The sequence below is a fragment of the Gekko japonicus genome, unplaced genomic scaffold, assembly GCF_001447785.1.
Source record: "Gekko japonicus isolate JY-2015 unplaced genomic scaffold, Gekko_japonicus_V1.1 scaffold1039, whole genome shotgun sequence".
Lineage (NCBI taxonomy): Eukaryota > Metazoa > Chordata > Lepidosauria > Squamata > Gekkonidae > Gekko > Gekko japonicus.
Window position 1 is genome coordinate 91,876 of NW_015164218.1, and position 12,876 is coordinate 104,751.

A 12,876-nucleotide genomic window follows, 5' to 3' on the forward strand; every position below is an offset into this window, starting at 1 on the left:
CACGAAAGGGGCGGATTCTCTCCTCCAAGACGTGAAAAAGGGGGATGTCGGAGTGCTCTCCAGTTGGCGGCTTGTAAAGGGATCGGGAGTCCGCCCTGCCTTGCCTAGTAAGGCGCTGGAAAGGAAAAGTTTGGGAAGAACCAAACTTCGTGTCAACGTGGCGCCCCTCGGCCAGTCCGAGACTTCTTCGGCCACGCCCCTCGCTCGGCGGCGCTCTTCGATTGGCCTCCTCAGGGAGGAGGGGCGTGGCTCGGAGAGACACCAGGAGGGGCTGGGGATGAGCCGGGGCTGCATTTGGAGTGGGGGCGCCACGCGGTTGCGATTCTTGCTGGAGGTAAAGAACATAGCCCGGGCTAGGGACTGAATCGGGGATCGGTGTTGGTGAAGGACGCATATTGGATAGGGAAGATGATCTATAGTGATTTTCCGGGGGGGCGGGACAGGCTGCACGAGGAAGGGGTGGCCCGGTTGCAATAGAGATTTGGTGGGAGGGTGCCCCAGGTGCATATTGGAGGAGGGTGTTGGGGGGGGGGTTACAGTTTCCGATGACTGTGCGGAGGAAGGAGAAGAGGGTACCCAACTTCATGTAGAAAGAGTCAGAGCGGGAGACTTCGCCCACTCCACGCTCCCTTGGCGTTTATCAATGATTCTTTTGCGGGTACAAAATCAGGGCTGCGGGAACCGGGTACGGCCGGGCTTGGAGAGGGCCGAGCTGCTGTACAGAGGCGGTCGGTGGTGTGGTTTGCTACTTGGAAAGGGCGCATCTTACGCTTCGGGAAAGAGCGGTACGGAGAAGCGGCGGGTGGGTTGCTGGGGCTCCTTCCAAAACCACAAATAGGGCAGAGAAAGGATTGCAGCGGTAAGCGCAGATCTTTGCTCCGGAACGGAATTCTAGGTCTCCATCGCGGCTTAGTTGCTAAAGAAGAGTGCCAGTCCCGCTGTTACTTTCCTTTGTTTTAGGCTTAGTTATGCTTTCCTACCATCTCTATCGCTTTGTCTTTGGTGTGACCAATCTTAGGGTGCCTTCCAGTTTGAGGACACTTTTGCAAAGCGTCTGGGATGCTGGAGGAGGAACCCTCCTCTCCCGATTTCCTTTCTGGGGCTTTGGCGCCTAAAGATGACGCTTTCATTTGTGGGGGACTTGCCCTCCATTTGGGGGGAGGGGGCTGTCTTTGTTTTTGCCATTCCACTGCAGCGAAACAATCTAGGTGTATGTTTACATTTGTGCAGGTTTGGTTTTCAGCCCACTTTGCTGGTGATCCAAAGGATTTGGCGCTCTCTGGGTTCTCTCTGTACCACAAGCCCAGGAAATAATGGGATGTTCTCGGCCTGTCACTTTCATCGCCTTTGGCTTTGTTCAGAACTGAGTGGGACAGCTTTAATTGAGGTGCCTCCAGCCTCCAGGAATTGAACGTTCTGTATTTTGAGCAGCACAATTGGGAACTGGCCTACTTCTCTGCTGCTGGGGTTACCAACATTCTTTGCCTTTAGAACTGTAGGTGCAGCCCTGATTTCAAAAACTTGTTTTTCTCCTACTCTGGGCTGTCCCCCTACCCCACTGTGGCCCTGATTCCCTAAAGCTCCTTAGAGATCAAGACTTAGGCCTGGTTGGTGTAGATTAGAATTGTGAGCAGGTGGGATTCCTTGGTTTTATACAGAAGGTCAATCAGAACTCCAGTTCTCTGAAAGTGTGGTTGGGGAAGGTGGGAGAGGATCAAAGTAAATGAAACAATGTGGCAGAAAAGGTGATTGGGGACAACTCTGCCTGCATTTGGTGGGAGCCTGTCTTTATTTTGGTCATTTCACTGTAGTGAAGCAGTCTGCAAGTGTATTTGCTTTTGTGCCACAGCAGGAGAAAGTCCAGTTTAGTATGGGGGAAGAAGGTCTTGTGGAGTGAAACGGGTAGTGTGTTTTGCAGACACCTTATGGGGAAGAGATGTGGCCTAATGGTAGTGCTTGGCATAGAACAGAGCCTGTGTACAATCCCTGGAATCTCTTAAAATCTCACTTTACAGATGCTGGCTGGTTTCTCTTCTTGAGACCTTGGAGAGCACCGTGACACTAGTGAGCTAGATGTATTAATGGCTTGGCTCTGCATAAGGCAGCTTGCATTTTTAAAAAGATGTGAGAGAAGGAGCCATTGGGACTGCTGGTTTCCTGAGCAGTAGGAAAGAGGAATAGATTTTGAGTTAAAGGTCAGGGTCAGAGAGTGGGCTCCAACCAGTTTTTTCATTCAGTCTTATCCAGTTCTTCTCCGTACTGCATCCCCCATCCCTCATGGCTCTTGTCCATGCAGGTCCCGTGATCCCCAGCAGGAGAGCCAGTTTGCTGCAGTGGTTAAGAGCGGTAGGACTGTAATCTGGAGAACTGGGTTCGATTCCCCACTCCTCCACTTGAAGCCAGCTGGGTGACAGTTCTGTCTGCCCCAACAGTAAACCTAGCTCACCACAAAAAGAGCTAGAGCTTCAGGCTGCCAGACAATCTTTGGATCTCCTGGCTATGCTACACCCACTGCCATACAGTAATCAATCAATTTTGATTCCCCCAGCAAAGCCTTTTTCAGGGTAATCAAAAGGGATCCCTTTTCACTAGCAGAAAAGCTGGATGGATCCACCCCTGGAATCTGGAAACCTGGGGGGATTGTGGAGTGTCTTGCAGTGATAGTGGGAGAAAAAGATAAATGTGAACAGGGAGGGTGGTTTGAATTCTCTGGTCAATCCGCTTTGATTTTAAGCCTCTAATTTGGAAGGCGGTGTCCAGCTGAGAGGCCCGGCTCCTGGCATTGTGTGTAGGAGTGTCTGTTTCCTTGCTAATGTGCTTCTCCCCCCTCCCCAAGGTTGTGTGAGCTATGGCTTGGCAAAAGATGCTCTATTCCTGCTGCCTCTTGACCGTGTGCCTCACTTACGTCCTGGCCAAGCCGCCCCCTGACAAGAAGGACCGTGTCCACCATGGCCAGGACCTCAGTGACCACCTCCATGATGACCAACAGGATTTCCAGTACGATCACGAAGCCTTCTTGGGGAAAGAGGAGGCCAAGACGTTTGATCAGCTGACTCCTGAAGAGAGCAAAGAGCGACTGGGGTAAGAGGAGAGCTGAGCTCATTCTGCCATAACGTTGCACAGGCTTGGAACTGAGTCGTTGGCTGCAGAATTGTGTGCTCTACATACTGAGGAAATGCAAGTTTCTAGTCCCTAATGTAGGTGTCATGTGCTGACATGGAAAGCTTGAGTTGGATTTCTGACAGGACTGGAAAACCCGGGTTCAAATCCCCTCTTGGCCCTATGAAGCTCTCTGAGTCGTCCTGGGCAAATCGTTTTCTCAGCCTAACCTACCTCCCAGAGTTGTTGTGATGGTAAAAAGGGGGTTCCTTCCATCTCTGCCACCCTGGAGACAATTTCTCTTATGTTGCTGAGGATAAGATAGGCATCCCGTATCCATACCTTGAGTCTGCAGATCATCCTGCAGCCCTTTGCCAAATTTCTCTTCATTTATTTTCAACAATGTTCTACCCCGCAGGAAAATCGTAGACCGGATTGACCGGGATGGGGATGGCTTTGTGACTCAGCCCGAGTTGAAGGATTGGATCAAGCACACACAGAACCGCTACATCTATGAGAATGTGGACAAGAACTGGAAAGATTATGACAAAAATAATGATGGACACATCGCCTGGGAGGAGTTCAAGAATGCCACTTATGGTTACTATGAAGGTAGGAACAGAGGAAGGGAAGCTGTGTGTGATGGAGGAGGGATATGATGTCCGGGGAAACCACTTGGAGCTCTAGACCAGAAGACAACCAAAGGGGGGGGGTTCTGAAGGGGGGAAATGGATCTATTTTACAAGGTCTAGTAAAGGGCTGTGTAGTGGTTAGAGGATCAGGTCAGGACTTGGGAAACACAGGATCAAATCCATGCATGCCATGAAAGTTGCAGGATAATAATTATTATTATCATATGGCAGTGTGTGTAGAATAGCCAGGAGATCCTAAGATTGTCTGGCAGCCAGAAGTTCTAGCTCCTTTAGCGTTATGCACCACTAGGTGGCGAGCTAGACTTGTTTTTAAGGCAGTTTGCCATTGCCTGCCCCTGTATCACACCCCTGTTATTCCTTGGAGGTCACCCTTCCAAATTCTAGCCAAGGCCAATCTCGCTTAGCTTCTGAGCTCTGACGGGATTGGGCTAGCCCAGACTATCCAGGTCAGGACAGTTGCAGGGTGACTGCACGGTTATCTGGAGCCTCCAAACTCACACAGTCATTTCAGTGATGTTTATAACCATAAGTCCCGCAGCAAGTCTGGCTGATGGACACAGAAACGGGCGTCCGAGTTCCCTTCCCATCACTCATTGCTAGTAGGAGCATTGTTGTAGCTGGCTGGGGTTGAAAGTGCCCGGCTGGCATGCTGCCTTACCTGGAAAGGGAGAGAGGCCCTGGTGTTTGTGTTTCTGGCATTTTTGCCACCTCTGGGAGCCAGCTTGGAAGGGGTTGGCTGGGTCTGAGAAGCCAGTTTCAGCTGCTGGGACAGAATAGGGGATATATGGGGCAGTCATGAGTTGCCAGAAGCCTGTGAACCAGCAGTCACTGGACAGATGCCATTGTTCTGTCCTTGCAAAAGCAGAAAACAAAATGGTTTTCTTTTCCAAAGTGGTTGAATGGCAGAGACACATAGTGACCTGTACACACAAACTCTGCAGGATCTTTCTTAGTCCCCTTTAACCCAGTATCCGGCTTCCGTCTGTGGCCAGCCAGATGCCCTCAGGAGGCTCATAAGCAGGGCATAAAAGCAGGAACTGTCCCCTGCAGTTTGTTCACAGCCGTTCTGAGACTCCAAGTGAAGGGCAGGGTATAAATCCAATGTCTTCTTAAAACCATCTAGGAGTCACTGCCACACTTTGTGGCAGTGAATTCTGTAATTTGCATTCTGCAAAAAAAGTTCTTGTCCTGAATCTCCTGCCCATCAATTTCATTGGGAGATGGTAAGTTCTAGCATTTCTGTGAGTGGGGGGGAAAATCCTGTTTCTCTGTATGCTCATCATGCCATTCATGGTTTCCCTTGGTTGTATTTTTTTCCTCAACAAACAGCCCTCTGAAATGCTGCAATTATTTTGGTGAGGTGGTGCAGCCAGACTTATACATTTGGTGTGTGACTGCATTATACATTTACATAAAGGTATTTTGCTGTTGCCCAACTTATTTCCAACCCTTTTTGCATCAATGTCTAACATGGAATAAGTCTTCTTTTTTTAACTGCCGCAATATGCTGGAGTTAAAATCTGCAAGGCTGAACTACGCAATACGCTTTTCCCAGGTAAGTTTCCAGGGTGGGTCAGAACTTGATTCTTAGGGGCATGGAGACTCCATTCAGAGCAGCACCCTGGTGCACAGGGCGAAGGAGCTTAAAGCCTTCCACCACATCATGTTGTGTTCTTGATGTGAACCAGCACTAAGGAGCTGCCATCTACCCCATTAGTTTGTAGACCCTCAGTACATCCCAGTTTCCCCAGTGCAGTGAATAGCAGCTCCCTGGCACTGGGAGGGACAGATTAAAGCCCCCCACTCCCTCCATTCTGTGGCTCCAATCCAGATTGGACCCGTGTGCGCCTAGAAATCAAGTTCCAAGCATGGAACAGTAATGTGTTACAGCAGCATACCTGGGAAAAGCATATGATGTAGTCAGGTCTTTCGGGAGCTATCCACCAGCAGCCAGTTCAAAGAGAGGAGTGGATCTATTTTTCTTTGTCCCAGTATGCATCACATTAGACTTGGCTACTTCACTTCTCACCACTGGCTCCTGATTATTTATGAATGAATTAGCTAGCACCTGTTCCGGCAGAGATCCTTGGGGAACCTGCAGTTTACATCCTTCTATTTTTTTTCTAGTTACACAATCACCCACTACAAGGAATCTATTCCAACCCTAGAAGTATATCTTTGGTACAGGAAGTATCAATTCACTGCTTGAGAAATGGTTCCGTTCTAAGGGTTTGTTTCCCTAGTCCGATGCGCTTCCGTCCACGAATGACACAAGAGCAAGGGAGTGTGTTTTTCTTGTAGGAGAATCTGTGACTGTTGATTGTGTGAGGAAGCCCACTGTGGACATCCCTGTTGTCTTTTCCTTTTAGGTGAGGCATTTGGCGATCTTGAAAACAAAGAGACGTACAAGAAGATGCTGGCTCGGGATGAGCGGCGATTCAAGGCAGCCGACAAAGACGGGGACATGATCGCTACAAGGGAAGAGTTCACGGCCTTCCTCCACCCTGAGGAGTTTGACTACATGAAAGACGTGGTGGTGACGGTACGAATGGGAACGCTTGACTCTTGGAAAAGGAGGTTGCGGTAGTACCTTGTTTCATGTGCTGTGTTTGGGGTTATGTACCCGGTACCTTTTGTCATGGTGGAACCCCAGTCCTTTCAAGATAACCGATTCGCCCGCAACCCTTTATGCCCAATCATTTTATTTAATTCATTTATACCACACTTTTGTCCTCCATGAGGATCCAATGTTCTCCATTTTGGTTGAGAGCCAGTTTGGTGTAGTGGTTAAGTGCGCGGACTCTAATCTGGGAGAACCGGGTTTGATTCCCCGCTCCTCCACTTGCACCTGGCTGGATGACCTTGGGCAAGCCGTAGTTCTGATAAGAGCTGTTCTTGAAAAAGAGCAGTTTCTGTCAAGAGCTCTCTCAGCCCCACCTACCTCACAGGGTGTCTGTTGTGGGGAGGGGAAGGGAAAGGAGTTTGTAAGCCGCTCTGAGACACCTTTGGGTAGTGAAGGGCGGTGTATAAATCCAATCCTTCTTCCATTTTGTCCTTGCAATGGCCCTGTGAGGCAGATTAGGCTGAGTGTGTGTGTGACGGGCCCAAGGTCATCCAATGAACTTCCATTCGAGGTGGAATTTGAACCTGAGTCTTCCAAATCCTGCCTGGCCGAAAGGCACATGGGATGGGGTTGGTTTTAGTAGGGGAACTGGGCAGGGCTGAGTGTGAAAAAGCTGGCAGGATCCTCAAAACTTCACTGCTGCCTGTACCTGCGGATCTCTTCTGAGGAGTCTTTCTTAAGCTCCTTCAAGCTAGACAGTGGAAGCAAGTGAGAGGTCACCAAAGGATAGGCCTGTCCTCCTTTATCAAGACTAACTGCAATGTTGCTGGGTCTTTCCTGTTTTCCAGGAAACCATCGAGGACATAGACAAGAACGGGGATGGCCTTGTAGGAGTGGATGAATATCTTGGTAAGAAAAACGTTCATGGGTGCATGCTGTTGGCATCCTGTTTTGGCTCCATCCATACTGGGAAGTGAACTGTTCTTTGTCAAATGCGTGTTAAGTGTCGTCAAGTCACTTCTGACTTACATTGACCCTATGAACTACTGACCTCCAGGATGTCCTATCATTGACAGCCTTGCCCAGGTCTTGCAAACTGAGGGCCCTTGTGGCTTCCTTGACTGAGTCAACCCATCTCAAGTTGGGGTCTTCCTCCTCCTGCTGCCTTCCAACTTTTCCTAGCATCACTGTCATTTTAATATCGGGCTCCACGGGAGTTTCTAGGGCCCTGATTTTGTCATGTAATGCCATGACCAGGAAAAAGGGTTTTAAGACTTTGTGGAGTTGTAGGCTCCTTAATCCTCCCCACCTTGCTTTTCTCTTGTTCATATAAAGGCTCTTCTTTTAAAATTCAGAGTGTTGAGAAGCGAGGTCTGGAATTAACCTAGGGCATCATGGCCGATGAATATCTTGGTAAGAAAAACGTTCATGGGTGCATGCTGTTGGCATCCTGTTTTGACTCCATCCATACTGGGAAGTGAACTGTTCTTCATCAAATGCATGTTAAGTGTCATCAAGTCACTTCTGACTTACGTTGACCCTATGAACCTCCAGAACGTCCTATCATTGACAGCCTTGCCCAGGTCTTGCAAACTGAGGTCCCTTGTGGCTTCCTTGACTGAGTCAACCCATCTCAAGTTGGGGTCTTCCTCCTCCTGCTGCCTTCCAACTTTTCCTAGCATCACTGTCATTTTAATATCGGGCTCCACGGGAGTTTCTAGGGCCCTGATTTTGTAATGTGATGCCACGACCAGGAAAAAGGGTTTTAAGACTCTGTGGAGTTGCAGGCTCCTTAATCCTCCCCATCTTGCTTTTCTCTTGTTCGTTTAAAGGCTCTTTTAAAATTCAGAGTGTTGAGAAGCGAGGTCTGGAATTAACCTAGGGCATCATGGCCTTAGGACAAGGTGGCTGGCAGTGTTTTTATGGGCAACAGCCAAAGGGGGGCTAAGAACTTCCCATACTCCCCGGCAGCCACCTGAGGATGCTCAGAAGATATCTCAGCTGGGGGTGAGCTATCTGCGTCCCTCACCAAGGGGAGACCACCAGACTCCTCAAATTCCCTTTTGAAAACAGCATCCCATTGGGCTTCCTTTCTCTTCCCCAGGTGACATGTATTCTTCGGAATCGGGAGAGCCAGAACCTGACTGGGTGAAGACTGAGCGCCAACAGTTCTTGGATTTCCGGGACCTCAACAAAGACGGCAAAATGGATCGGGAGGAGATAGGGCACTGGATCCTGCCACCGGACTATGACCATGCCGAGGTGGAGTCAAAGCACCTGCTCTTTGAGTCGGACAAGGATAAGGTGAGGATCAGTCTGGATAAGAGAGGGAAAATGCAGGGGAAAAGGTGTTTCTTTTTTCTAGTAGGAGCACAGAATAGGAGAGAGAAGGACATGTGGGCTGTAAGCATTTGCAGTGAGGAATTGGAAAATGGAAGGGCAGGCCAGGCGTTTAAGATATATTCTTAAGTGTTTTTAAACTTCAGTGCTGGTAGGGTAACACTGATTACCAAGATCTGGAAGTGAAACCTGATCTGATGAACTTTATTGAGAACATAAGAGAAGCCATGTTGGATCAGGCCAATGGCCCATCCAGTCCAGAATCTTCTCTTTAACACTTCTGGGTGTTAACCCCTCCCCTTTAATTGCATTCTCTTTAAGACTCTCTTCTGGGCCAGTACTATTTTTTAAAAAGAAAAGCAGCTCATGGAGAGGTGGAGCAACAATAGAATGTAATCTTTCCCTCTGTGCCCTTTCTCCAAATCATGCTCCCCCTTCGTGGCACTCTGTCTGCTGGGTTCTATGTTTGTGTTACGTTTTGAACCCTGTGATAGAGAAGCTTTGGAGGTGATCGAAACACGGAGTGGGGAAAGGGTTGAACACCTTCCTGAAAATGTTTCTCTTCAAAAAACCCAAAACAATAAGCAGGAATTACCAAGACCTGGAAGTGAAACCTGATTTGATGAACTTTATTGAGAACATAAGAAAAGCCATGTTGGATCAGGCCAATGGCCCATCCAGTCCAGAATCTTCTCTTTAACACTTCTGGGTGTTAACCCCTCCCCTTTAATTGCATTCTCTTTAAGACTCTCTTCTGGGCCAGTACTATTTTTTAAAAAGAAAAGCAGCTCATGGAGAGGTGGAGCAACAATAGAATGTAATCTTTCCCTCTGTGCCCTTTCTCCAAATCATGCTCCCCCTTCGTGGCACTCTGTCTGCTGGGTTCTATGTTTGTGTTACGTTTTGAACCCTGTGATAGAGAAGCTTTGGAGGTGATCGAAACACGGAGTGGGGAAAGGGTTGAACACCTTCCTGAAAATGTTTCTCTTCAAAAAACCCAAAACAATAGCAGGAAAAAACGCACATACCCTGTTTCCCTGAAAATAAGACCTACCCCAAAATAAGCCCTAGCAGGATTTCTATGCATTTGTGGTATAAGCCCTAGTGTGTCTTCTTGAGAAAAAATAAATATAAGACAGTGTCTTATTTTCGGGAAAACACGGTAGTATCAGGGCTCTGGGGAGCTGCGGTGGCTCAAGTGGTTAAGACGCTGAACTGCAGGCTGTGGAAGGTCGGTAGTTCAGCAGTTTGAGACCCGAGTGTGCCGCATGACGGCAACAGCGTTCCGTGCACCTTGGTGTTTAGTCATGTCGGCCACATGACCACGGAAACGTCTTCGGACAGCACTGACTCTTCGGCTTTAAAACGGAGATGAGCACCACAACCCTAGAGTCGGATTCGACTGGCTTTTGAGCAAGGGAACCTTTACCTTTACCTATCAGGGCTCTGAAGCTTGAAGCACCTTTCCTCCCCCTCCCAATTCAGTAAGCTGAGCTGCCTTCTTCACTGACTGGAACCATTTTGAGGCAGTGTGTGTGAAAAAGCCTCCTCAATGCTTACATGGAGGGAAAAAGCCATCTCGTCTGGTGCTTGCAATTGACATCCTGCCTCAATCATTCAGAGGCTGTTTTGTGGGTCATTGAAAGATGGATGCTGCACTGTCATTGCTAGGCAACCAGAGGACATATCTTTGGGAAGCCAAGTCCTATAGATTAAGTCCTGAGGTAAAACAAGCAGAGATGCCACACAGTCAGACTCCATCGATGGGTGCAGGCCCGGCTCTGTTCTGAATTCCTTTTGGACAGCTTACCTGTTCGGCACAAAGCCAAAGAAGTTTTCTGGGACAAGCAATCTAGATCAGTGAAGCCTGGCGTTCTTTTCAGTTCCCCAATGTCAGATAAGACACAGATTTCATCTGAAGGAGGAAATTTTCAATTTGCCATCAAATGAGCTCATTAAAGTTAGGGCGAAACCTGCTTCAGAAAGTCTTTTAATTCCCCCTCTGCTGATAACCTTCTAGTTTACCTTGCCAGGGGAAGAGGCAAAAGTTGGTTCCCTCGGCAGGCTGGTTCAGAGATTACGATGCATCTCTTTTCCAGAACTTTAAATAGAACATCAGGAACTCAGTTCCGGCCATTGGCTGTAATGGGTGTTTGGTCTGAGGCTCTGCCCCAGCTACAGCCGTGATTGCCAAGCTTTTTTGTTTCAGCTGCCAATTTTTTTTGGATGAAATAGCAGGAAGGAAGAATAGTTGACAGTTGGCAACCACTGGTTCTCCCCCACCTGTCTCCTTCTAGAGCCCGTGCCGAGAAGTTCTGTTTTATTCAACAGAGCTTACTCCCAGGAAAGATTTCTTAGGATTGCAGAACCTATATACTGCTGTTAAATGGGTCTTTCCTAATTTTGGATGTTGCTGGAGGGAGGAAGAGAAAGAAGAGTAGCAGATATTTATTTATTCATTATTTATTTATTTTTCGCATTTATACCCCGCCCTCCCCGATGGGCTCAGGGTGGCTCACAGAGACAAGGAAAAAACCGAGCCATAATTAAAACATATGATGCATAGTAAAAACATCCAAACATTAAAACAGTGGTGCTCAATCAATTATTAAACATAAGTCCAAGATGGCTCAGCTCAGTTCTTCTCCAGAATCTTCTGACCGTTCCCAAGTTCTTCCTCAGGGCCTCGCAAACGTCCTCTAGGTGCAATGGCGGTGGTGGTATAGTGGGGCGGCGGCTCCTACTCAAAAGCCTGGTGGAAGAGCTTTTTTTCCTTCACCCAAATCCATCACAGGATGACAAAATAACCAAGCAGGAGGTTTTGGACAATTGGAACATGTTTGTGGGCAGCCAGGCCACCAATTATGGCGAAGATTTGACAAAGGAACATGATGAGTTGTGATCGGAGTGGATTGGGGGAGGTTGTCATAAGGACACCCTCCCTTAATTGAGGGGGAGAGGACACTCCAAAAGGGAATTGATCGTCTTATTTATTGGTGGAAGGGCCTGTTATCCGAAAAGCTACGGTAACTGACATACCTGGGCAGTTGAAGGGAAACTGGCTGGTAGAATTCTCTCTCGACAGTCGCCTTTCTGATCCATCCCGTTTGACCATACACTCCCGTCTCCCCAAAGCACTGTGAAGCTTTCTGCACTATCAAGTTCTCTGCACTCCAGGAGAGTTGGAGGAAAGGAGACTGTTTCCAATGCATCCTGTTTGCTTTTAAGGTTGCTTCCACACCATGGTTTTACACCAGTTTGGCATCCAAACTGGAGCTTGCTTGGGTTTTTTTGGTTTTCTGGAAAGACTAACCTTTGTACACCATGTGGATCGGAAAGTGCACATTCTTGATGGTCCAAACGACATCACTGGCACTTCAGCCATCCACATGTCTAGAGGGCCTTTTTTTTTAAAAAAAATCAGCCATTGGTACATCATTATAGCATTATAGAATAACAGTCTGTTGTCACAATCTGTTGCTTGTAGCCTTTTTCACTGCTGAGATATAAGGGGGAAAGTGCATCTCTCTGCAATGAGTAGGTCTAGAGCCTGTTTTAAAAAGCAAACCGGGCATGCAGAGGAATTTGTGGCAATAGGTCATTATACTACAATAATGTTATACTGATCTACCAATGGCAATTTTTAAAAATCCCTTTAGTGGTATTGGGGGAAATGACAACTATGGAGACCTGAGGTAGAAGCAGCCCAAGCGAGCCCTAAATTGATTCTTTAAGGGGAAGTGCCCATCTTTTCCAACCCATTTTCTTCCTCTCTGGTGTTAGGATGCATGTTTCCTCTCCATTAACTACCCTAAAAAACTCTATAGGGAAAGGGGAAGCAGAACAGAGGCATCCGGGAGGCCCAAACTAAATGAATCCACCCACTGGATTCATTACCACCCTCCCCCCAAGCCGCTTTTCAAGGCCAGACAGATTTTATGGCAGGCATCTGCAAGCGACATGCTGTAATCCTGTCACTCACACAGCTGTTGCTCCCATGGGCTGCTGCTTCTTCTTCTTCTTCTGTTCCCCTTCCTCTCCAGGATGGCAGACTGTCACGGGAGGAGTTCATTGAAAGCTACCAGCGTTCCCTTGATGATGCCAAAAGTTACAATGAAATGATGAAGCAGTTGCGCCCTCACCAAGAGCTGTGACCTCACACCTGTAACACTCTGCATTAGTAATAAAACTATTCTTCTCCCCCCCCCCCCCCCCTCGTGT

The 12,876-nt window shown here is 48.1% G+C and overlaps 1 protein-coding gene across 1 annotated transcript; it reads left to right on the forward strand.

Annotated features, from left to right (window-relative positions):
• Positions 1 to 262: 262 nt before the first annotated feature.
• Positions 263 to 12,063, forward strand: RCN3 (reticulocalbin 3). The gene is made up of 7 exons (XM_015408506.1): positions 263 to 334; positions 2,837 to 3,081; positions 3,518 to 3,711; positions 6,122 to 6,294; positions 7,164 to 7,224; positions 8,420 to 8,619; positions 11,450 to 12,063. Exons 2-7 carry the CDS (start codon positions 2,849 to 2,851, stop codon positions 11,555 to 11,557), a joined length of 969 nt encoding a protein of 322 aa, XP_015263992.1. The 5' UTR covers positions 263 to 334; positions 2,837 to 2,848; the 3' UTR covers positions 11,558 to 12,063.
• The last annotated feature ends 813 nt before the right edge of the window (positions 12,064 to 12,876 follow it).